This window comes from Lycium barbarum, chromosome 12, assembly GCF_019175385.1.
Source record: "Lycium barbarum isolate Lr01 chromosome 12, ASM1917538v2, whole genome shotgun sequence".
NCBI classification, from domain to species: domain Eukaryota; kingdom Viridiplantae; phylum Streptophyta; class Magnoliopsida; order Solanales; family Solanaceae; genus Lycium; species Lycium barbarum.
In genome coordinates, this window is record NC_083348.1 from 96,839,530 (window position 1) to 96,866,476 (window position 26,947).

General features: G+C 33.1%; 1 protein-coding gene and 1 long non-coding RNA gene across 18 annotated transcripts; one reads left to right on the forward strand and one right to left on the reverse strand.

Moving 5' to 3' along the window:
• The first annotated feature begins 1,741 nt into the window (after window positions 1-1,741).
• LOC132622117 (uncharacterized) lies at window positions 1,742-9,097 on the forward strand. Of its 11 annotated transcripts, none has more exons than XM_060336652.1 (6): window positions 1,742-2,293; window positions 2,390-2,432; window positions 2,548-2,676; window positions 6,560-6,706; window positions 8,387-8,421; window positions 8,836-9,097. In XM_060336652.1, exons 3-6 carry the CDS (start codon window positions 2,590-2,592, stop codon window positions 8,870-8,872), a joined length of 306 nt encoding a protein of 101 aa, XP_060192635.1. In that variant the 5' UTR covers window positions 1,742-2,293; window positions 2,390-2,432; window positions 2,548-2,589; the 3' UTR covers window positions 8,873-9,097. The 11 variants fall into 11 exon arrangements, 1 of the variants encoding a protein (XP_060192635.1); XR_009575818.1 differs by adding an exon at window positions 4,933-5,492 and having other exon boundaries at window positions 1,762-2,293; window positions 6,560-8,421; window positions 8,836-9,070; XR_009575816.1 differs by adding an exon at window positions 4,933-5,492 and having other exon boundaries at window positions 1,785-2,293; window positions 8,387-9,070.
• Window positions 9,098-9,670: 573 nt separating this feature from the next.
• On the reverse strand, window positions 9,671-18,549 carry LOC132623687 (uncharacterized). 7 transcript variants are annotated; one of them, XR_009576331.1, is made up of 10 exons: window positions 18,266-18,549; window positions 17,613-17,741; window positions 16,699-17,043; window positions 16,563-16,625; window positions 14,916-15,066; window positions 14,325-14,539; window positions 13,176-13,274; window positions 11,028-13,062; window positions 10,166-10,238; window positions 9,671-10,026 (listed from the first exon to the last, which is right to left on the reverse strand). It is a non-coding gene; the product is annotated as an uncharacterized LOC132623687 (long non-coding RNA). The 7 variants fall into 7 exon arrangements; XR_009576329.1 differs by lacking the exon at window positions 17,613-17,741; XR_009576328.1 differs by lacking the exon at window positions 17,613-17,741 and having other exon boundaries at window positions 13,176-13,264; window positions 16,699-17,124.
• Between the last annotated feature and the right edge of the window lie 8,398 nt (window positions 18,550-26,947).

The window sequence follows — 26,947 nt, forward strand, 5'->3', positions numbered from 1 at the left end:
ATGTGGCACTTCTCTATGCCTAGAAAGCTATTTATCTTGTTTCTCCTTTTTTTTTTTTTTTTTTTTTTTGGATTTTCTCTCATTTTAAAGTTACTATGTTTATGTATTAATAATATTCAAAAGCCACTCTCTTAATTCTATTTAATTACACCTCTTAATTGCACATTCTCCACCCACTCTACAACCGTTTGTTATTCTTCTCTCTCGACAGTTTAAAGTGTCTACAGATTAACATAATGTTTGTATTCATTACAAAATTAAATATTATACTAATTAGCGGGAGAAAAACTGATAGTGGTAATGACTCTTTGATTTCTTCAATAGCTTATAATACTGATTTAATTCTACTCATAATAAGAATATCAAAGGCCAGTCATTGGACACTGAATCGCTTAGATACCCATATATTATACTCCCTCCGGATCAAAAAAAAGTGTTGACTTAGCCATTTACACACCTCTTAAGAAAATACTACTCCCTCCGGATCAAAAAAAGAGTCCACTTAGCCAATTGCACACCCCTTAAGAAAATACTAATTCCTAGACAAAAATATGTAATTTGACTAAACTACCTCTAATTAAATAGGCATTGAGATTTGATCATATAACACTTAATAGGGGCAAATATGAAAAAACAAGGCTAATTCTTTCTTGATTTGCAAAGTGGACTCTTTTTCTGATCAAAGAAAAAAAAGGCTAAGTGAACTCTTTTTTTGATCCGGAAGGAGTAACTCTTAGATAAAAACAGGTAATTTGACTAAACTACTCCTAATTAAATAGGCATTGAAATTTGATCATATAATACTTAATAGGAGCAAATATGAAAAAACAAGGTTAATTCTTTCTTGATTTGCTAAGTGGACTTTTTTTTTTTTGATCCAAGAAAAAAAAGGTTAAGTGGACTCTTTTTTTGATCCGGAGGGAGTATATACTACCAATATTCATTGCTAAACGTGAATGAAACATCAGGTGGTGTAGAGCATAACTGTTTCACAACGTATAAAAAGGCTTAGAATATGGTTCTATGGCGTTCCAAGCATCCTATGCAATTTTGTTGAAGTCTGCGTGACGTAGCACTAGAAAAAAGGAGTGGAAGGACAGGAGGAACAGAGCTTGCTGGCTCTGAACTAAAAAACTAGAGAGTTTAACAAAAGATATGTTGCTCCTAATGTCTCTTAATTTATTTTAACGCTTACCTTATTTCTATTTGTAGAATAGAGTGGTAGGATTTGACCTTCATTTAGTTGAAGATTTTGAATCTGTATTACAATTCCATTTGCATAGGATTAGGATGTTGGACAGTTGCGAGAGATGGCCAAGTACACTGAGATATCATAAGTTTTAGAGTACCCTTTAATACACAAATCCTTTTATTAATCACTTATTATTCTTACCTCACTTAACAATAATTAGTTAATACTTTTATTGCAAACACCATATTTGAGGAAGTATACTCCCTTTTAGAATGTGACTAGATAGTGATGCCCGCGCTGAGCGCGGGCTGAACATTCCAACTTAAATGTACTTTTATGTAAACAATATCACTTCACAATCCGACGGGCCCGTCATGATTAATTTATACCTATGTTTTAGACTAAGTAAGAAGTAGACTATGTACAATAAAACAGGCCTTACTGAGAAATTCTTCAGTCGTGAGTAAAGCCTTGGCCTATTTTTTGTCCTTGTAACGTGCAAGGTTCTATTCTCATTTGGTCTTCCCCATTTGCTCTACGATGCCATACCCAAGACGGAGAGAAAAAAGGATGGGAGAAAAAAAAAACAGTTAATTCATAAAACGTGATTTCATATAAGACTTAGGATATGCACCAAAAGAATATATGCAATTATGGACAGAATTAATCAGATTTCTTTGGTATGAATAGAGAGATAAACAACTATGATGAGAGTTGCCGAATTAACAATATTAGCGACAAAAGTTTAAAGAGGACGAACGTGTAATTTCTCACAAGTCCCTGGCATTTTGATAAACTATAGGTGACATTAATCAATGAGAATACTTAATGTTTGCTGCAACATTTAGATATGATCACAGAATAAAGCAGCAAACACCAACGTTTAATAGCATCTAAGTTAATTGAGCACAAGACTAGTGCAATACATGCTTAATAGAATACTACTATAATCAATTCATTTGTCTTCCCAATTGGTATTGTACGGACGGTGAGCTGCCATCTTCTCTCTGCCCTCTTTGCTTTCTTCCACCTGCTTCTTTCAATCTTTATGTTCAAGTTTTTTTTTCCATTGAGATTTGGCAATATTCCTCAATTCCAGTGGTATTTAACAACCACCAGTATCTCTGATTTATTTTCTTCCTTTTGATTTTATGTATTCTTTGGTCGATTTTTTCATTCGATTAGTTTTGATTTTAGGTCCGTTTGCTCTTCCTGATGCTCTCCGTCTTCCCTATTTAGGGTTTGTATTTCAATTTTTGTTTTATTTTTTTTATTCTTGGCTATTGAAATTTAGTGTTCCTTCCGCTTTCTTCTTGATGTGGGTGTTTTTCCAATTTGTAATTATTCATGTGCAGGCCTTTGCATTCACTTTTAGGAGAAAGGAAGGAATTCCAAAGATGAGATGCAGGGATGGAGCAGAGGAAGCTTCATATTCCAAAATTCTACCCATTTTTCGGACAAATTGCAATGTCTTTATACTGCAGGTACATCAAACTTAATTTTATGGATTAAATAAATCATACATTATCTTATTAATTCTGTGGATTAAGCATACATCATTTTTTATTTTTTTTTTTTAAAAAAGTACGATTATTCTGTGTTTAGAGTATAATGTTGGTTATTGTCCGATGGATATGATTTTGAGTTTTCTGTGTTCATATGAAGTTGAAGCCTTTAAGTTTGAAGTTCTTGCCTTGTGCAACTCTCTAGAGTCTAGAATTATGAAGTTTATGTTTCGATGGCGGAGATCAGTATCATTTTAGGGGTTAGTAAAGTTATTACTACCAAAATCAATTCATCATGCTCAAGTTTTTTATGAAATTCACTTATATGTTGTCTACATTTCTGTGTATTACTGTTGTTGATTTGTACAAACATGATTAGTTTTAAATTTTTGTTTCATTATGGATGTGCCCTATTGTTAACAAGTTTATTTTATGAAAATAAACCAGAAATGTCTTCAAATATTTTGACAGTGGAGTATAACATTACTTTAGATGTAGCGGGGACAATTTTAAAATTTTCAAGTAGTCCAAAAATGCTTTTTTTAAGCTTTATAGATTTTTAATGGATTGTTATTTTGACGTTTGCGAAAAGCTTTAGGAGTTGCTTTGCCCTCCTTACCTGTTCTGGTTTACAAGTTCTGAACGTTGTCACAGGAGAAATTACTACAACTTTTGATATGATGAGTTATGGTGTCGAAAAATATCCTAATAAAGACTTTGGTGTTGAAATATTTTCTAAATCTGATTAAGAGAAGTACGATAAAGGATTAGAAATTGAAGCTAGCTACGAGCTCATCTGTTCTGCCTTCTGATTATCTAGAACTCAAGTGCAACAGTTATTCACTAGAGGCTTTTTCATGGAAGTTCCTCAAACCATGGAAGTTTGCTCTAGCAGCTTTTCTGTGGAAGTTTCTCTTTTCCTTCCCTTTCTCTATTCCAGACTATCTCGCAGGCATGAAATTTGCTTTGTATATTCCCTTTTCTTTATTTATGATTTGAGGTTTGAATTGCTCTAGCAGGTATCATGCTGTGAATGAATATTGGATGTATATTTCGGTTGTGAACCATATGCTGACATTGATGTTATGCAGCTAACTTTCTAGGCTTATCTCCTGTTGGAAACAAACACGTACAAGTATTATAGCCTCCAAGATTTTAGTTCGATTGTCCTAGCATTACTTCTTCTTCCGCTTTAAATAATTGTGTCGCCTTTAAAGCTTTCTCCCGAACTATGCAACATAATTAAGCAGTTTGAGGACAATGATGGTACATGCTTGTACTTATTAAAGACTGCTTGAACAGAGGCTTGGTTAAATCTCTTTAAAGAAATGGTTGTCACCTTCACAGTGTGTCTTTTACTTTTCAAGCTTTTTGATTAGGAAAATGTGCATGGTTCATGTCCATTTCTGGACCAGTTAGTGAGCTCGACAAGAGTTTAATATTGGCAATCATAGGCATACTTCATGATAGTTTGGTACATTGCTTAAGACATTAGAGGGGTGAATAGTACTTCCTCCTTCCCAAATAAGTGTCGCTTTAGCTCATTTCACGCCAATTAAAAAAAACAATAAATAGAAGGTATAATTAACTAAGTTACCCCTATTTATTAGATGTTTCTTGATTACTAAGCACTATTAAGAAGAAGTAGTTCTTTAATATAAGGGATGTTATAGATACATCCAGTTAATTTATGAAAAATTTGATGGTTTGTTTGGCTTGGATTTTTGATGATTTAAAATTTCTAATAGAGATGAGCTTGAGAAAACAATTTTAGATTCTCCGTTTTAGATTTCTTATATCATTGTTTAAGAATTTTCAACTTCATACTTGAATCGATGTAATATATATTCTATCTAATAAATCGAATAAACAAAGTATTTGAGATAGTAATTTGCTAATTATCCGCTAATCCTCAGTTTACTTCCTCTTTTCTTTTGCTATTTATATTTTCACACATAATCCCTTTTCCCTCTTTATTAAATTACCAGTAAGCTCTGAAACTAAATGTTAGAGTGATCAATGAAATGTGATGTTCATATGATTCTCATTCTCTAAACTAGAAGCGTTTCATGATTAACCTCCTTATTCCTCAGACCATTCTTTCAAAGAAACTTAGACTTTACTAATCTCTAACAGTCTTATATAGAAATTTGTCTCGATAATAGAATTACAATAGAAGCTAATAAGGCCAGCAATGCTTATCTCTTACTAAAACAAGATCCACTCTTATTGTAGCATATGGAGCTGCAGTTCAAGCTGCAATTTTAGTGGAGAAGGTGACCAAAAGGTTCAAGATTTGCTGCTTCTTGATACCACTTCTCTGAGTCTTGATATTGAGACTGTTGGTGGTGTGATGACAATCTAGACTCCAAGAAACACTACTATCCCCACCAAAAAAGAGCAAATTATCCCGACCAAAAAAGAGCAAATTTCCAGGTGTGCTCATTCAGGTGTAGAAAAGTCTTATATGGAAATTTGTCTTGATAATAGAATTAGCATAGAAGTTAATATGCCCAACAATGCTTATCTCTTACTAAAACAAGATCCACTCTTATTGTAGCATATGAAGCTGCAGTTCAAGCTGCTATTTTAGTGGAGAAGGTGCCAAAAGGTTCAAGATTTGCTGCTTCTTGATATCACTTTTCTAAGTCCTGATATTGAGACTGTTGGTGGTGTGATGACAATCTAGACTCCAAGAAACACTACTATCCCGACCAAAAAAGAGCAAATTTCCAGGTGTGCTCATTCAGGTGTATGAAGAGAAAGGATAATGACCGAGGACAACAACCTTCTTGGTAAATTTGACCTTAAAGCACTTTATAACTATATATATTCGTGACAATCATTTACTTTAGCATCAAACTTGACCTGGTTCAGTTCATGGTGGTCAGACTGACCAAATTTTGGTCTCATATTTTACGTGATTTTTGCAATTTTCTAGAACAAAATTTATACTTGAACTGCATATGTAGCAACACTGCGAATACAATTTTTCAGAGAGATAATGTTCAGTGTTTATCCGGGAGAACAGTCTTGAAAGAAAATTTGCCCAAATCGTCAAGAAGTGATTTGGTCAATATTTTGGTGATGAGGGTACATATCAGTAGATTCTTTTAGTAGCTCATATGTATCGGATTTCATTTCCCGCGGTTGGAAACTAATGAACGGCTCTATCTAAAAAGATTTTGGATTTCTTTATAATGATCAAATTATATTCGCCCTTATTTTCCGACAAGCTTCCTTTCCTCAGTGTACTTGACCCTCTAATCCATAACCTTCTTATGCAAGAAGAGTAAATTGAGAAGAGATGACAACAGAACAGAGGGAGAAAACAGAGAACAGTGTATTATAGTGAATTGTTGGCTAGAGTTGGTACACTTGTGGAAATTAAAGGGAATACGAGGTATATTACACTGCTGAAAGGGAATCAATACTACTGCTACCACTTAAGTATAGGAGTAGAGCTGTTCTTCACTTCCTCTTATAGGAAATTTAATATGTATAGTGAAGCAGCATCAAGAGGACACTTAAGAAATTACTAGAATTCGTTTTACGTTACCGTTTCTGTTTGAGTAGAGCCTTTCTGCTGGTCGCATTCTGTGGAGCATTTCCCATTTTGGACAAGCTAATGCCAAGGGGATTAATTATTAAAGCAGAAGAAGATGACTTATAACATTTGATGTCAACTTTGAGAAAAGTAGTTCTGTTGTTGTTTATGAACATTTCTCTTTTAGGCTTTCAGAGGTTGGATCCATAAGGTGCATTCTATTGCGTTGTCATTGGCGATACTTATTTTTAGATAGATTGCTTTTCAAAGTGACTGACCCCTAAAGCGGTGATATATGTTTTGTTTAATGCACAGGGGGATGCTATCAGCTTGCTAAACTATAATTTTCAAGATCGAGTTGAAAATGTTCTAAAATATATAGAGGATGGAGATATTCACAGATGGAGTTTGCTTGATATTAGGGAATTGAATTGCATCACTAATCCTCATATGTATGAACAGGTTCGCAGTTATTTCCTGACCTTTGCTTTGTTGTGTGTGTGTATGTGTGGGGAGGGGGAGGCTTGGTTGTCCAGGATGGAAGACCGGAGATAATAAAGCATGCATTTGACGCTATGTAGTTTGTCCATTTATTTGCACTCGAATGGAGTTGAGGAGCCGATCTAGATAAGTCATGTTGCATTCCATTTTTACAGAATATGTAATCCCTTCTGATCTTAGTGAATTGATTTGAAGTCGTTTTGCTCAATTATTACTAATTGTCCAGTACTATGTTATTAAGTTGGTTCATGAATGATACTTTGTGCTATATTAGAACATAGTTCGGTTACCTCAGTTCCAGTATAGTGCTGTTTGAGTGTATTGAAGTTTGAATGCGATAGTGATAAAGTGGTTGCTTCATAAACTACTATGTTATTTGAAGAACTTGGATATGAATTGATTTGATTATGGGAAGAAAATTTTGAAACACATTCTTGTACGTGCAAATTTTGTTAAAGATAATGGAATAGACTTTGTGCAGTTACATAACACACGTGATAAGCCAAAGGCAAAATCTTTGGCCAATTCTCTCATATCCCTCCAGAAAGAAACAGAACAGGACTGGTGAGACCAAATGATAGTTACATACCTTTTTTGTTATTTTTCTTTTAATTCACGTGTCAAGTTAATGCTTATCAGTGATGTGCCTTAAACAACTCAGATTTCCTATTTTGGGAATTGAATTCACCTTTTTGTCCCTGTGTAATGCCATGTGATGTATGCCCATTGTCCCTCTCGTATGCATAGTTAATGAACTTTTGGCTTCATTTCCATTGAAAGAATTAGTTGCAAATTAATTTTGATATAATATTTTATGTAGGATAGATCATATACACTTTTGATTTTTATGTATTCCTGGTGTGGGTAAAGTTACATATGCCATTGAAGAACCCACAGCACTGAAATTTGTGTGTAGTATTTCGTATTTGTTGCAGAATGTTTTGCCATTTGTACCACAATTTGTTATATAGAAAACTATTTAAATGTGAAAAAAGCATGCATTCCTGGAATGTGTAACAGTATAACCTGCTTTTGTCTTTTGTTTTTCTACATAGCAATGTTTTCTGTGAGAGGCTTTTAGTAAGTTCATTAGAAGTAAAATGAAAATGGGAGAGGGAGTAAGGTAGTAGCTTAAGAGATGCATAAGATGTTGCAAGTCTCAAGAGATGCATAAGATGTTACAAGTTGCAACTGCAATACAGTTCTATTTGACGCAAACAATTGGCGTTATGTCGTAACTTATCTTTATCAGGTTAAGATTAAGGAAAAAAACATATTTTACCTGAGGAATATAGCTTCGAGGAATTGTTGAATAAGATATAACGTATGGGGGAAATTGGAAGGGGAAGAGGGGTTCACTGTACGTACATTATAAATTTATGATTAATTTTTCATTCTGTTCTTTATGTTTAGTATTGTGTGTATCTCTGATTATATAAATGTAACACATAAATAATTAAGTTACATTTGCTTGGGTTATATCCTGTATTTCAAAAAGGCGATGGCGCACAAATTAGATCTTTTCGTTGAAATGGTAGTACTACTATATAGTCCTTTAGCACCTCACATCACCTTCACCTTACTGATGCTTTGCATATTATTTAATTGGTTTGTGGCTAACTATTTGTGATATTGACATAGGGCTGGCCTCACTCTGATTTTTCGGTGAACGTGTGGTAGGGTACTCCTTTCCGTTTGGGTAGCATGCATTTTCAAGTACTGTTATGTGCATAAGAAATGGATTCTGCATCATTTAGCTCCAAAACACACAGCTCCTTCAAGGAAGTGGCTAAATGGAATATATGTGTGTTCACACAACTCTTTTAATGGCCCGGAGTCTTTTGGAGCATGCTAAGTCTTGAGTCTACCACTTTTTTAAAGCTATAATGGAGCACAAACACGGATGTGTCATGGACAATGTTTCGAATACATATGTTAGCACATAATAGGCACCTCCAGATTGATTACTCAAGCAAGTATTTGTTGGACAAATAGTTTAATATTCTATTCCAGTATTTTTTAGTTGTTGCACTACTTCATTTGTAGATTTCTCAATCCCGACTTCACTGATATTTACATGTTTTTCTCAGGTTCCTGGACATGTCCCTATGCTATGGTTTTTTGTAATGCAGAAGATTGGCTACTGAGATTGGAACTTCATCCAGCACACTACAACTGTTAAATTAGGATTTCCTCATGATGTATCTGTAGGATACATTTGGTGTATTATGTCTATAATAACAAGTAGTTATATTTTTGGTGTATTACGTCTACAATAACAATGCTTGCAAATGGTTTAACTAAACAGTACTTGTGCTTGTTGTACATATTTATAATAATTATTAATTTATTTATTATTAATATAAAAATTAAAATATGACAAATTTGTTCTTTATAATATTTTTTTTTATTGAATTAATGAGAATATTGAAGAAAATTAATACTGGCTTGCAATCCAATGGTCATAATCAACCCAGAGGCGGATCTAGGATTTGAAAGTGGCGAGTGTCACAAATTTCTTCAATGTACATCTTGTTAGGAATGTGTATTTGGATCGGATCGGATCAACTTAATAGGCTTTTTTTTATTTGCAAATATGAATTAAAGTGCATACGTGTATACATGAGAAGAGAATAAATATTCAGTACTATGACATATGTCCACGTGGGATTTATTAATTCTTAAAGAACGTGAAAAGTCAAATGTGAAAAAGTAAAAATGCACGGAGGAAATAAATTTTTGTAGGAGAGTTACAATTGAACTGCATACGTCTATACATGAGAAGAGAATAAATATTCAGCAAGAACGTGAAAAGTGAACAAGTAAAAATGCACGGAGGAAATAAATGCTAGAAGTGCAGCCAATTGTCTCAACACGTGTCACCTAAAATACCCATGATAAACAATATAACTTCAAAAATGCCCCTGTTCATACCTGTTCGTCCTCCACAACTCTCATTTCTATAAAATACTAGATAGCCTGTGCCCGTGCAAGGCACGGGCATTTTGCGTTACACTAATGAGATGGAAATAAAGAAAACATGATTAAACTAAATATTAACATATTATGCTTAGTAGTACATTATATTCGTTTGGGGAACAAAGTTATACAATGAGCTTGCTAGAAAGACAGAAATAGTGAATTATAAGTGGACCAACATATGTATGAGATATGTTAGAGTGGCATGGAATTTGAATTTTGGTAGTTGTAACTGATAACAAATTCAGCAGTTGTGGTTGATAACAAAAGTAAGTTGTTGCCGGATGAAACTCTTTCATGACCTGAAAAGAAATATTGAAGAGGATTAGTCCATAAAGGGAATGATTTAGTTACAAAAAATTTCACAATATTTGAAGGCTCTTTGATTCAAATGATATCCTTAGAATACATATCACGGGAATATAAGTGAAAAAGGCTTACAAAAAAATCTGCTACAATATTTTCCACCGCATCAAGTGCCTTGAACGTGTCTTTTCTAGTACTGATAGACAACCTGCAGAATAAAAAAATAAAATTGGTTTAAAAGACTTCAAGCAAAAACACAATAGAAATCAGCAGAATGAATCTCCCAGGCCATCTACATTCTTAAAGAATGAATTAAGTGAGGCACCACGGGCAGAAAGATAAGAATGAAAAGCGTATGGTCAGGTGACATCGTAAGTACTAAAAGGAGGGTAAAACACAGCAAAAACCAGGAGAAAAATAAAATGAGAAACTTTTGGCATTCTTAAAAGAAGCTCCTGTCATTATGCGAGGTTGTTTTCTTAATTGCCGACGATCCACTGACAAGGAAACTTCACTTTTGCAAGTGTCAGTACTGCGATCACTTTACAACCTCAATGATCATTCTTTCTCATCAGGCAGATACAAATACCAAGGACGCATACGGAACAGCTAATACATGCCAAAATAATAGCAGGTCTAACCATTTGTCACATATCATTTACATGATATTGGCAATATCTAACTGTCTCAACTCTATTTGGACTGCAAAGCAACTACTATAACACCCCACAAATGTAGAAACATAAATTTTTTTATCGTAGATAAAATCAAGATTAATAATGTGATCAAATATCCCATCTTTCATGAGTAATATACCTCACTCAAAATGCTGCAGAAGTACTAAATGGCTATGTTTACGTTGCACAAATTTATTGGTTCATTGATACTTCTTATAGTATTAGTATTGACTATGGTGTAAATGTGCACAAATGAGTAAAAAACATCAAAATGATCATTTTTCCTGGCAAGTAATAGAAATTTACAGTACTACTATTACCTGCCCACTACCATTCTCATCATCATCATGACTTCAAAAATGCATCTCAGATTCTTCTTTGCCTGTGTAAGTTGTGCTTTCTGCCACCTTAGCTCATTAGAAGATTTTTCAGGAAGTAAATCAATTGTGGATAGAAAAACCCATCCCTTGATCGTGTTCCCACAAAATGAACTCGATTAGCAGCAGATATGAAGTGTTAGATGGTAAATCGAAGAGGGAGTTTCCAATCAACTCTTCCTCTCTAATCGGTTATTATGAAACACTTCACATCCTAGTTTGAGTCGTCTATCTCTCAAGTATATAAAACTATTTATTGTTAGATACCCAATATAAGGTACTGTCTCAACTTAAGTTTGAACATAAGTTTGGTTCCTTCACAGTCCAAATCAACTAAAAGTCTAAAACGTATCTACCAATCTTAGTTATTAAGCATCCTTATAAAATTTGTTTTAATTATGATACAACAAATGGAAACAATAATCTTTCACAGTCCAAGTAAATTTAATCTAAGCATGCAACATACCAGAAGCTAATAGAAGCTTGAAAACTATTAGAAGCAAGTAAAAAATCATATCAATGTGTTCTGCAATAGAGCTAGAGGACATTATTCAAATCCATGTCTAAATCTAATCGTAGGTACAAAGCATAAAAAGAACATGCAGCTCTAACTAACTGCAAAGAAAAGAGCATGTAACTGTAATTGACTTTTATCTTGCAGCAGATAATGAATTCCTAATGTTTCTCATGAAACTAAGAGCAACTAGAAGTCTAATCTAAAAGAAGATGTAAACCTCTATATTCAGTTTGCTCTTCCTTGAGAGGATTTTCAGTTTCATTTTAAGCAATTTGAAGTTCCTCGATCTAGTTCTTTATTGAATTCTCAAGTTCAGTTAAAGAATTCAACAAAATAAGATAGAGGAAAGGAAATAAAGTTACAGATGACAAGAGACAATACAAACATACTTCATAACAAACAATATCCAACAATGACTTATAACTCGGAGGGTACTCAAAAGCTCCAGCAACAAACTTAACTCTTGGGACCCTTTCAATAGCATCATTAATTTGGTCACTTGAATCTTCCGAAATTCCAAAAAGAAAAAGTCAAATTATCGAGAATATCTGATACCTAAAAGGAACCACCACCTGCAAAATTGTACCAGTAAGAGCCTAATCGGTCATAAGGATGTATCTTGTTTATTGCTTATGTGAAGACTATTGAAGGAAGAATTCTTTGAGCATTCCTGTGGAGCATTGTTCTTCCACTTTTTGTCTTTCAGCTTTTCAAAATTGCAGCACACCCCTATTCTACCGTTTAAAACATGAACGAACTATGACACGGGCACTCTTCAATTAATTTTTAAAATTCTCAGCATAGGATTTATGTGCACTTTTATCAACTCTCAATGCAATTCTAATAAGCGAAATGGTCCAAGCATGTAAATGTAAAAGGTTCTTACTCCCATGTAGTCTAAATATTGTCTTTCTTATTCTTTTTCAGTTCTTTATTTTCATCCTTTATACCAAGAATAATTACCATTATACATTTTATTATTTGACATAAACATGTCCTGAGTATTGACCCACAAATCATAATTAATCTCAGAAGAAAAAGAGATCCACAAACAATTGGCTTGTATGCAAATAGAAGTTAAGGTGAAATTTCTATTGGACTTGAGGATAATTGATACTACCACGGTTGCACATTCCTACGGAAATCACGCATCAAAATAGTTCAAGTTGCAAAGCAAATAACTAAGACATAGACATGCAACAACAGAAAAATAAGCTTCTCCTTATCTATTTCTTTAGCTAATAATAGAGCAGCTCCCTGAGGTCCAAGTAGTATTAGAAAGTAAGAGAACATATCTGGCATATCGATATCATCTCTATGTATTATTTCAAGGTATCAGCAACTATTGTAGAGCCATCTCCTGATGCAGTAGGCACTATTTTCTTGCAGGACATTTTATCAGATATTTTATGTGCATCATTAGCACCGCCTGATCTTTCTCTAATCAAGAGCACCTGTCACCTGTGATGCCATTTTCTAAAGGACGATGAAGAACCCCGATATCAAACGAAAAAAGAAACAACCAATATGCATGAAAAATAAAACTATATCCAATAGTAGGATATTATACTTACTCGCCGTAACATCTGAATCTAATCTCTGTCAGTGCAGAAGATTCTGATTAATCGTCAATATTCATGTCAGATTCAATCTTTCAATTTGCCTGTACATCTCTGAAAGGAGACTTTAATTAAATTTTGAAAAACCCAATTTCACAGGGAAAACCTCAAAATCCTTCTAAAACTATAAAAGTAAAATAATATCAACCAAACCAAGAGCAATTAACTCGAACATATCTTGTCAGGTTCATGAAACTGCCATTACTTTCTGAGAAGCATTTTCACCCCCTTGTCACCAAGTAACTGTTGTGACAAGCTTTGGACCTCTAGAGTCTTATACTGATGCACATTATAAGATATCTCACCTTGAGGTAAACATAATGCTTAACTGACTCGTTTAGGTAGCGGGCAAACTTAGGATCCCGTAAGTTGATACACTCAAAATCAAAATTTAAATAAAGAAAATTCATATGAAAGAACTATAACGAGAGAACCTTAAAACTTCAAAGCATAATGCTCAATGTAAGCATTGTGCCATCAGCCACATCTAGTTATAGATTCCTTAAAAATACATACTTTGAGCTCGTAGATTAGAGTTTCAGCAAGCATCCTTTTTGTTTTGTTACTGACATTGCCATTTTCTAAATAATTTTGATGCTTTTCTACAGCTACTCAAACATAACAGAACATCAAGCAGCCAAACAAATAATTATAATACAGGCAACACAAAGCAGCAAAAGTAGTTAGCATCTTCTTTTCCCCTATCTGTACTAACAAAAAAGAATCATAGAACTCATGACTGAAACAGTAAACCATTGAAAAAAATGATCAAATCAAGCCAATAATCAGGTCAAATAGAAGGGGCCAATAGCTAAGAGAGGAATGAAATCAAATCATTAACCTTCCGATGGAACATAGCCAAAAACTATTGAAGGCGAATAATAGGACTTTTCAGCTTCAAAAGCATTGCCTAGACTCCTCTAGAAAGTAAAAACAGAGTTAAAGAGTAATGGAACGTAACCTTCAGTTATTTTCATACAGAGAAACTAATATAACATAACAGAGGCATTCTGGAAAAGTAATATTCCTTTGTTCACCAACTCAAAGCTCGAAGATTAAAATATAAAGCACTACCTCAAAGTAAAATCTGTCATCTTAACATACCTTATAGCTGGTAGCCGGATGAACCTAATATCAGCAAAATGGTTGTTCAGTTCAACAGCTGAGACTACTTGATTACTGAGTGAAAGGAGGAAATATAAAGTGTCAATTGGCTGTTTAGAATCTAAACCACCCTCCATATGTACTTTTCCTGGCACTCAGTAGAACTATAGCAACCAGCTATCTGAAACTCATCTCATCACAAAGCATAGACGTAACTGCAACACCAATAACAATCTAATTTAATATTGTTTGTTCGTATAGTTCATTTTTTGTTGTAGAATATAAGACTATAGGAGCTAAAACTCATATGTTTTACAGCAGTTATGATGGACATATGCACTATAAAGGAAGTATAAATTATCTTTACTGTTATACCACTAAAGAATTTCCTAAGTAGCTGATTTAAGAGATCACATCGCTCTGTAAAATGTAAATTCTCCAATCCAGACTCTTAAGATTAACTTGAAAACTAAAGAGTTACTTAACTCTTGTCCATATAAAAAAAAACTATTGCATTCATCTCAAAGTTGGTCTAACAGTAATGAACCTATTATAATTTAATATTTACAACTAAAACATAGATTCACATACTTCTTTTTTACCAACTAAACAAGCATTCAATGACTTATGACACCAAGTGGTTTTACGTATAGGGGCTCATCTTAAACTTGTTCAAGCAACCTCCATCCATTCTCGTCTGCAGCATCGTCATTTTCTCCCGACCTCATCGAAAGAAGAGTACCTGTCAAATTATGTGAAGTTTAAAGGTGCTTTATATCCACTCTAAAATGTATTAAAAGTATTGATGGTACTTATTCACTATTGGTAGCCCCAAGCAGGAAGAGGTTAATGGCAGAAAGTAAGTATTTTATCAGCAACATATTGATAGTTGCAACAACGAACATAAGAAAACATGTGATTCTTCATTTGTTTCTGACCAATATTATGTGGGTCAATATCTCTTCCCCAACAACAAATGTTAGGCTGAAATGAATAATAGCCCGGTAGAATCAGATTCAAGAATATGCCTGATGGAGTGTAGTAAAATATCCAAAGGGCATTACCCTTTCAATCACTATTCTTTACAAGGGCAAAATTCAACTTATTGTTATTGTAATTGGAAAGCAAATTTCTGTGGTTAAGAGAATTGGTGTACCAACCAATTCTAGGAAACAACTCTGAAAATGTAGTTTTTTTCAAGCCACTTCAATTTTTCTAGTAAGATATATTGCTGATTCTTCATGAAATTGTGCAAGTATAAGAAATTACCTTTTTATAAAAAAAAAAAATAATAATAAAGAAGAAAAGGAAAAGACTTCTTGAATTGAATCCAGCAAAAGCTTAAACTTAAATTTGGCCTCCCTCTTTTTAAACATTCATGATTTTTTGTTAATCATTTATAGCTCTAACTGTACTCTATTATGTTCCTCTTCAACTTTAGAAGACCAAAGCAGGACAAATATTTATATGAATATGAGATTCGTATGCACATTACGTGGCTATGTTAAGGAAAGGCTTCAAGGGGCAAGCTACTATGTTAAAACTTCTTTGCGGCTAGAAGCCGATCGTAGTAGAACAATTAAAAACAAACATATCAAACGAAAATGTAATAATCAGTTAAGAGGATAACAATGGATGAAGCAGAAAAACCAAAACATAATTACCACCCTATCACACACTTACCACCAGAAGGTTCTATTTTCTAGGCAGTAAACTTAGGAAATTTTTGCCTAAATCTCACAAGATTTTGTGCTCTCGGTTTTTAGATTCATGCTTACCTTCTTTAATTTTCGAATTCACAGACTCAAATAAACTTGTGTAACTTGAGGAAAAATTTAGTGGCACTACACAAAAAGCTTCAAAAGAGAGGTTTTTTTTTTTTTTTTTCCTGAGAATGAAAAGCTTCAAAAGAGAGTTACGCAGTACAAACCTATCGTTTAAGCAGAACAGACGGCTACTACTTCACAACATCTTAGAAGTGTTCCTCAAAGAAAAGATATCGACAAAAGGCAGATTTTATGGTGAAGTCTAAAAGTTGATTATAGAGAGCAAAGTAATAAAAGAAAGGATAGAGAGCAAAGTAATAAAAGAAAGGATATATAATTCTCTCCATGCTTAGTTCAAGAGCCAACCAAATTCAAAATTCATAAACAATGTACATGGATTGCATACATATATCCCATTTGTAAAAATATAAAGCAGATTAAAGGAAACATATGAAACTATATATAAAGATACCTGGAGATGGCTTGCCACATTCCCTCTTGTAACTCCATCAACATTCATCAGGTCAAAATCTTCCTGCGGACATGACGAAAAAATTAGTCCATTAATATGGAAGTATGCATATAATAAAAGATACACAAAGACTAACCACAGTGATGCTAAAGAAAATCACTTCCAATGCATAAATAATTAACTGCTGCAATAAGCTTCCTATGAAGCTCTATGTGAAGTGTTCATTAGGAATCCCTGTGAAACTTTATAGACCAAAAAGCATGAGTTCTCTTTGCAATTGCAGGATTTTCATTGCTTGCATCTTCTTCATCCTTCCTTTTCTTGTTAAGATTTCCGTTTGATCTGCTTTGCCTGAAAGTTGTGCTTCTCACCTTTTCCTCCTATTTGATGAGGCTTGTCTTGATTGTTAGACTTGTTCTCGTTGTCACAGTCCACATTTTTTTTCTCATTAGATATTTCCGCGCATATTTAGCTCCTCAAGCTGACAGGTCACCAAATAGAAACAAGCACTATGAGTTGCTCCGTCCATTACAGGCTTGTTGTCATTGTTTTGCTAATAACACTGGACAAACGAAATTCATTAATCAATAGATGCAATAAATCTTTACGGCTTAGGGAAAACAATTATCCCTAAGATTAATATATATATATATATATATTTTAAAGTTTAAGATACCCAATACTTGATGCTACAATATTTTAGCTAACCACAACCAAAGAAAACATAAAGGATATATTTACGATTAAGATAAATAAAGGTACTTATATTTATAACTGGAAGATCCATCTCAAGACCAATAAGACCTAGAAGTTTAACCATCAACATCAGAAATCTGGAAATCCACATCTATGTTTTCCCTCTACAGCCTCAAACACAAATTTAAAAGTTTTCATTACTGAAACTACAGATTTAAGCCCTCTCTTAAATGCATAAGAATCTTCCTACTTTCTATAGAACAAAGTACACACAGAGAAATTAGAGATAAAAAAATATTTGCTTTCTTGATCCAATTACACTTGTTTCTGAGTTTTGAGAATTATTGCTTATACCTTTTTTTGAACTCTCTACTTTCTTCAAATAAAGGTTGAATGTATCAGAAAGTTGTTACTGGCTATGCTGCTTCTTTAGTAGTTCTCTAGGCACAAGAAAACTCCATCTCATTCATCAACATCGCGACTCTTTCACGAATAAAGAGAAAAGCTTTAATCTTCCAATTTGTTTCTCCAATAAACTTTCACGGAGTAATCTGATTGAATAAAATGGGAAAAATTTGATTGAGTATAACTTTCTTGCTTACCTTTTTTGGTTCATAGCCTTTTCCAGTGGATCATTGTTTTTGTTCTTCCATTACCAGGTTATGGGCTATTTTTTTTTATTTCTATCACATCTTGTTATTTAGTCGTATCTACTATAGGTTTCACAACAATTTTAGAAATATAACTAAGCATATAACATTAGAACAAACAAAGTGCAAAAATTGCCTCTTAGAGTCGACACAAGCAGTGCCATTTTCTTCCCTTGATCGGCTGCTACTTTCAAAACCCGTGAAATCATAATTTTGCAACCATTATATTCCAACTAAATGAATAATAAATTGTCTGCATTGTCGCATATTGAGAAATCAAGAAAACCACAAAATACAATTACAGAGAAGATGTAAACAGATGGGCCCAAAATTTGAACAATCGAGAAGATATTTTACCTATTCACGATTATCTCCGAATCAAATCTCTGTCCGTGGAGAAGCATCTAAGTCAATCGTCAGTATCACATCTTTCAATTCCTCTGAAATGAAAACTTAATTAAATTCTGAAAACCTCAAATTTCCAAACCCTAAGAGAAAATCTCAAAATCCTTGGTAAAAATATCAAACTAAAATAAAACAAAGACAAAAAGAAATGAGCAATTATCAGCACATGTAGAAGAGACAAAAACAGAATGAATAGAATAACAAAGAAGAAGAAGAAAGTGAAGCAAGATGGAGCAGAAAAGGGCACACGTGGATATTTAGAGCATAGTGTGAGGGACGTGCGTATTTACATTTGTACCCTTCGTCGTTCCAAAAAGCTTCACTTATTAATAGTTTAAATAAATTAAATTAAAAATAGTAGGGACTAGGTGTGCATGCTTTTTGTATCATTTTTTTGTCCTTCTAATTAACAGGATAAATTATATGGAAATCATTCTAGATAATCAATGCAGCAAAAGAGAAGATTTTGATTTGTCAAAGGACTAGAATGGAAACACATTTTTCGAACTCCCAAGCATAGCAAAAGGGCTCGCAGGCATGTATTCTACACGGGTTCATTGCATTTTAGAGGAAAATAGATGACTTGCAAAATTTATAAGCTATATATTTAGTATCTGATTAATTTAAAATTTAAAATAACTTGCATCGTAACATGTGCATCATATATTAAGTGATCCAGAGGTGTAACAGGAATAGCAATATGCATGATCATCAATCACAATAATCATTTAAATACTTTATGATTTGAATGAAATAAACTTAAAGATATGCAGAGTTGTGGAGCTAATTTGAGTAAATATACGTATTTATACGCGTGCACAAAAGTTCTCTCTTATATCTCCATCAAATGTAGTATAATATCTTATCTAAATTTACTATTTCCTCTCATGACCGCGCGAAGCGCGGACGAGTTGACTAGTAATGTATAATTGTTTAGCAATGATAGGATCGTTTAAAGTCTTCTGCAATCAAATGGGTTTTTTTTTATGATAATCAGGACATCTAAACTTATTCACTTAGGGTGTGTTCGGTATGGAGGAAAATATTTTCCGGAAAATGTTTTTCAATTTTCTCATGTTCGTTTGGTCAAAAATTTTGGAAAACATTTTCCTTGGGAAAACAAGCTCCATAAAAATGAGGAAAATGACTTCCCTAATCAAAGTAAGGAAAACAAGTCCACAAGTGGCATTTCACCAACCACCCAACCCACCAACTACCAAACCCCAACCCTCCCGCAACCCATGCACCACTCACTACGCACCCCCCAACCACCAAAACCCAACCACTCCCACAACCCACCCACCCCACCCCTCACCCCCTCCCAATTTTTTAAAAAAAAAATTCTTTTGGGTTTTCTAAACCACCACATCCCTCCCTCCCTCCCCCCACCCTGCCCCTCCACTGCCCCCGCCCCCCTCCCCCTAATTTTTTTTTCTTTTTAACTAAAAAAAGTTTAAAAAAAATTTCACCCCACGACTGCACCCCCTCTAAAAAAAATAAAAGTTTATGGCACATGTTGTGTTATAAAATAAATAAAACTAGAAGAAGAACATTGTAGAGAAAGAGAGAAGAAAGGAGAGAATTCTTATTTCTCTTGTTAGGAATGTCAATACGATGAAGAGAACCTCTCTATTTATAAAAGAAAAGTAATTTGGTCCAAAGTCACAAATCCTAAATTTTCTTCTAAAGATAGACATCCACAATAATAAATAATATTTATAACATTCTCCCTTGGATGTCTATTTGATAGATAATGTGTCTCGTTAAACCTTACTAGAAAAAACCCAGTGGAAAAAATTCTAGTGAAGGAAAAAGAGTAGACATTTCTAATAATATGCCATTGCCTCATTAATAATCTTACCAAGAAAACCCAATTGGGACAAAACCTTTCTAAGGGAAAAAGAGTACAACGCGTATTAACTCCCCCTGATGAGAACACAGTCCAAAACTTGAACCTTCGCATTCCAATCTTGTGCACCATTTTCTCGAAAGTTGTAGTTGGTAGAGACTTGGTGAACAAATCAACCATATTATCACTTGAACCCCTCCGTTGCATGTTGATATCACCATTCTTTTGGAAATCGTGTGTGAAGATGGTGAATTATGCCTTGTCTTTTTATGAATCCTCTCTTTAGTTAGCCTATGTATGCTGCTACATCTTCAGTCTTTGATTAGAATTGCATCGGCATATAATATTGTTAAAATCACTCCAAGTGTGTTCTTGAATTGCTTTATAAATAGATATTATCTTTATATGATTTGCCTGTCATGTAAAATCAATATATAATATAAAGCTAGCAATAGGCAATCCTATGTGGCACCTCTCTATGGCCTCCATTGACATTTATCTATTTTCTCTTTTTTTGGATTTTTTTTTTAAAAAATTCTACATAATCTATTAGCTAAATATAATCAATTATGATTTTAAGACAAAGCAGTAAAGTCAAATAACCGTTTTAAAGGTTTATTAATTAAAATTAACTGAAATCATACGGTATTTACTACTGTTTTTGGCCTCTTCAACTACCAAAATCAGTTGCAAAACTATTTCTTTATCTTTTTTCTCTATTGTTATGTTAATGTTTTACCCACTATTTGATGTCCAGTAAGTTTGCAAAAAGTTCAACGAATCTCATTTATGGTATTTCTTATTATTTGCATTTATCTCCTTCATAATTCTAATTATACCCACGTTCCTCTCTTTATCAAGGCATTTCTCCCCTCCTGATGAGCCGCGCACACACATTTCTCCTTTATACCTATTTAACCACATTCTTTTACCTACTTAAACCCATTACTTCAATCATTGATTACATAAATATAATTGTAACTTGCCTCGAACCTATAAATACTACTTTAGTAGCATTCGACTTTAAGCACACATCCTCTTCCATTTCAAATCTCACCTCTTTTTCTTACGGGTTTGGCCTTCAAAGGATTAGCAAAGAGATATGAAAACAATTCTCTAGAGAAGATACGATTCGCCATTGTGTCTCCGAAGCCTTCCTTCACAGCTCGATCTGTCGACGTTCATTGATGAATATGAGCATGAAAATGATTTAGGATGGCGGAGCATGATGTATTTAAAATTTCATGGACATTTTTTCGTTTTTGGTACTAAAGAATGTGCAACAAGGATAACAAAAGCATTAATGGGAGTTATATTCTCCTTCTCTTCTTCTTTTTCTGTTTTTCCTGAACTCCTTTACATTATATTATATGTGATGAATTTATAGGATGACTATGGATGTATTGGGATGGTACATAAAATATAAAAGGAAGAGGAAGAATTATGGAAGTTTCCCATAAGATTTTGAGTGAAACTAGAAAATAGGGTGGTAAAAATCGAAAAGGAAAAGGAATAAGGAAAAGAGAAACAATCCACGTCCATTTGAGCCAAGATTTGTGGTTGTGCATTTCCTTAATTTGGGGGATTTAAATAATTTCACCTAATTAAATATTTAGTGAAGTTTAATATTTCTAAATGATGAAAATTAGAGGGAAAATGATTATTTGAATGTTAAAGAATTTTTTTTTTATATCTATGTATAAAGATAGGCATTAAAAATGTGATGTGACCACCTTTATAAGGCTGATTTATCTTTTTTCTCATTTGCCTATTAAATTATGTTTAATTATTTCTTCCTGGCAAAAGGAAGATTTTAACAGCTTCCACGATTAAGATGACACAGTTACAAAATAATAAAGAATCTTCTTAAATTCTAGGTTCGTACAATTAAAGTAACAAAATAATCTCCTTAAATAGAAGCTAATGAACCGGCTGCTAAGGGACTATTCAAACCCCTTTTGTCAAACTGTTTTTTAAGAGTTGAAAAATCCCTTTGCTCACATTGTGCGCAGGAAAGGTAATATATTTACACCTATTTGCCTTCCTAGATTAGTATATGTAAAGATATAATTTATTCTTCACATAATTATTTATTTTTAAGCTCTCCGTTTCTACAGATTTTTCCCTAAAGGCCTCAGTTTTTGCTTATATACAGCGCTCTATGCTGTGATGCAATTGTCTTTTTAAAATTATTGTTGATTAGAAGACACTAATATATCTAGAATTTGATGTTACATCTGAAGTTTTGTTGAAAAATATTTATATATAGGTGGTATAATGATGAATATGCAGGTATCGTGCATAAGTTCATAAGGCATAATATGACAAATCGAATGAGTCAAGAGGTTTTCAGGAATTTTGACAGGTATTTAAGTAATGAATTTACTTCTTAGTTATTACTGAGAGTAATTATTTTGTATTGTTTTTTTTTTCCTTTTCTTTTTGTTGATGGCAGGTTATATATTGGGTCATTTGTGTATTTTAGAATTGAGAGAGGTCAACACGTGTTATATTCTTAGCCCTCTTCATTTTCCATTTTTTCATCTTTTTTTTCTTTTCACAAAGTCTACTGTTATTAGCTTATTAGCATGGTAGTTGTATTTTTTGTGCATTTATATTGTAAAATTATATTTCTTTGATATAAACAAAAATAACTTCATTTTATTTATCTACAACACATTTTTTTATATTTGTAAGAAAAATATTCATAACCGTGCGAAGCGCGGGCATATTCACTAGTAACATAGTATGACTGTAATCCCTCAGAGTCATAACAAAATATATAAGTGCATCAATTGGATAAAGATATGACACTTCTGGATCAAAGAATTCTGCAAGTTGCTCATTTCAACTTCTTTCAACAGATAATATCCTACTTTTAAGAACTCTTCAAGAGTTTCAATAATATTTAAGTCATCAACTTGCACCAACAATAGACATATTTTGATTTCCACAAAGACATAAGGATAAATAGAGTCATTTGTACCCTTAGTCGGTAAATATTCATTAAGGTGATAAAATCGTGTTCCCCTTGGTTAACTTAATTCATATAAGAATTATGAACAAATTTCTACAACTTCTATATGCTTGATCAGGCATTTAAAATTCTTCAGAAATTTTCATATAATTTTGTCAAGTAATTCATATAGGATGTGACAACATCTCTTTCTGTTTAAATGATGTAACATCTTCTAGTGTCTGGACAGTAGGTCCAATAAGCTTGACACTTACCAAGATGCGTCATTTCACTTGATAATAATTTCTACGTTAGCATGCTTTAATAGACGTAGAATTTTGATCCTCACAATCTTTTACAATATTGCGCTATATTGTACCAAAGATATCGTCGATGATAAATTATTTGTATCGGTTCGCAGTGAGACATAACTTATTGAGATCTCATCACTTTCATTATTTTAGGTACCTAAACCTTTCATAAGATTTAATGAAGTGTTATGTCGTATTCTCTTCAAGAGCACATTGCCTCACATTATGACCATTTTGATCATTTGCTCCTCTCCCTTTTCAAGGATTATTTCATTCGGAACCGATTGATTTACCATGCTTCATGCATGTCGTATACTTTGTCCTTCAGGGACATTAATATTAATATGAGCATTTTGCAGCTGAACTATCAAAACTAGTTTTGGATCAACAGATGCTTCTAGCATTTAACCTGAATTACTTTTTGAATGAGGATCAATACTAATGATAATTCATAGCATATTTCTTACTTGCTTATTGCTTATTCTCTCCCCCTTATGTTAGAAAAACTAATATATATCCATCCTTCTTTGGGGGATCCATCTTTGTGCGTCATGGTAAATTAATTAATCATATACCGCACATAAAAATGGTTAGATGGAAATATCTCATTCCTGACCATGGACCAATTGTGAAGGGAGAATTTATCATAATTTATTGGTGAGACGCATATAAGTGTTATTGTATGCAACATATCATATTTTAGATCAACGTGTGAAACTTTGTTCTCATAAGTAATGGTTTAGCTATTTATTGGAGGCATTCAATGCTAAACCATTGGAGGCATTCAATGCTAAACCATTTGAGGCATTCAATGCTAAACCAACTTGGATATAAACCAGCATTAACAAGATGAATTATCTTGATTGCATAATCTGATAATTGTGCTCTCAGCTCAATTATTTTGAGCAAGTAACTTTGCATCTGTCAAACTGCGGGTTGACGATAAACGCACATGTGACCGTCTTATCGATGCATCTATTTAAGACATCACATAACAGGTGAACGGGCCCATATTCACCTTTTATATTTTTTCAGAATTTAAGAAATTCAATCCTAACATTAGCCAGTATAATCAACTTATCATGAGAACAAGTAACAAAAATAAATTCTCCAAGAATCTTCTAGTCCTTCAATATATGTCAAATACTCAATCTGCACATCATATTTGAATTGGGATGGCCAGATCGCTCAGGCCGACTAGTAAAACTACTTATACAAGTAAACTTCAAGTTTACCATGCCATGTTTGTTTTAGCAAACTTCTGATTTACTATGACATGAATTTTTTTATTTAACCAATAAACTTCTGGTTTACCGTGACATGTGATTTCATCATGCTTATATTTGTGTAGTACAATTTGGAGAATAAAGAGGGTAATCATCTATATACATATTTCTTACCCACTGTGATTTTAGAAATATTTAATCCTTTAATCATTTATAACTCCGATATGATAGCCATTTACTTTAGTAAACTTCGGGTTTACTACAACTTGTGTTTCGATCATAACAACTTTGTATATTAAAATCTAGAATGAATGACATAATAGTATATAAGCTCTTCAGGAGCCTTTAATTTATTCTCCATAATCACATATTATTCGGATACTGCTGGTGTCATGATTCTTGTAAACAAACATTTAGGCTCTTCTGGAACTTGATCATTAATTTTGTACTATCAAATATTTCTTAGACATTGCTGGTGTCATCAAAAACTTACTACTTTCGGAGTAAAGTTCAAACTCTTACCACTTCAGGAATAATTTTGAAGTTATACTACTTCAGGAGTAGGATTTCAAGTCTTATTATTTCCTGAGTTGATTTCAACATATTAAATACTTCAAGAGCAAATTTTAGGATTCTACTTCTTCGGGAGTAGATTTCAAAGTTCTTCCACTTCGGGAGTATAATTCAGAGTCTTACTACTTCGGGAGTAGATTTCAGAGTTCTACCAATTTGGGAGTAGAACTGAGAGTCTTACTACTTCGGGAATAGAATTCTATTACTTCGAGAGTACAATTCAAAGACTACTACTACGTGAGCAAATTTCTGAATTTATTACTTCGAGAATCAAATATAGAATATTTGAAACATCTTTTCTCAATTATTTTATCTCTTCTGGAGATGAGTCATTATAGCTTCATAACCAAACACATGTTCGTAGTTATAAGCTCTACTACATGCTCTCACATTCACTTCAGGGAATAGATTTGTATTTTGTAAGTTTATAAAAAATTTCCATTCTTCGAGAACGAAACATATATAATCATGTGAACATGTCTTAATCATATCAAATTATAATAGCTTAAAATCTCTTTAAGATATTTCTACTTCAGGAACAAATCGTGACATGTATATAATATAGAGAATTTGCTCTAATGTATCTTCTCAATTGTAACCTCAACAAGCCTATAAAATATTAGCACTTCTGGTGTTCATAAACATAAGTAAATCTTATTATAATTAGACTTACAAAATATAGTCACGATAATGTTCATATAGTAAAATACCCTCTATAATTTAAAATACAAACTCTACGGGAGTTTGAGAGTTTCTATTATTATGTAAAATATATCCTAAAATTAAATACTGCTTAATCCTAAAATTAGCCTTTTATTTTTGCAGCCACTCCTCCTCCACAAGGCTCATTACCTAAAAAAGATTGATGTTAATACTTTTATAAGTATATAAACATAATAAAAACTTCGTCGCTAATCTGTATTACAAAATTTGTTGCTTGATGTACAACAGTTATTGTCTGTCACTAATTAATGTTTATTTTTGTAAGTGACACAATCCATATTGTTTGTATTTTTACCTAATTCATATGAGTCAATTTTGTATCCCTTTTTGATAGTGTATTTCATCAATGATTTTGCATTGTACTGATTCCAATCACCTTCTCAAAGAGTATTATCTTCATCTGATTGTATTCTTCCAAGTAAGGCATTGAATGAAAATGTGATTGCAGCCCTGCATAAATTCACAAAGAAGTTGAAATATTAACTAAGGAGTCACGCTAACAAATATAATCTTATGCATAAATTCACAAAGAAGTTGAAATATTAACTTAGGAGTCACACGAACAAATATAATCTTACGCATAAATTCACAAAGAAGTTGAAATATTAAGTTAGGAGTCACACTAACAAACATAATCTTATGCATAAATTCACAAAGAAGTTGAAATATTAACTTAGGAGTCACGCGAACAAACATAATCTTAGCATGGATTCACCGTAGGAGTCACACTAACAAACATAATCTTAGCATAAATTCACCTTAGGAGTCACACTAACAAACACAATCTTAGCATTAATTAGAATAATTATTCAAAAAAAAATTTATTAATAGTTCAAGAATTTAATGAGCTTACCCTGTTTTGTTGAACAGACCATGCAATTCATCCCATCTATTCATGTGGAGACAACCATCACCAAATCCAAAAAGGCCATCAGATATTTTCTCAAAGTTTGAGCAATTCTTTGGGAATTTTCCAACTTTATAATAAACTTGATC

Coding starts and splice junctions, on each gene's coding strand:
- LOC132622117 (XM_060336652.1), top strand. CDS start 2,590: ATGAGATGCAGGGATGGAGCAGAGGAAGCTTCATATTCCAAAATTCTA. Junction 2,677..6,559: donor GCAATGTCTTTATACTGCAG/GTACATCAAACT, acceptor TTTAATGCACAG/GGGGATGCTATCAGCTTGCT. Junction 8,422..8,835: donor GATTTTTCGGTGAACGTGTG/GTAGGGTACTCC, acceptor TGTTTTTCTCAG/GTTCCTGGACATGTCCCTAT.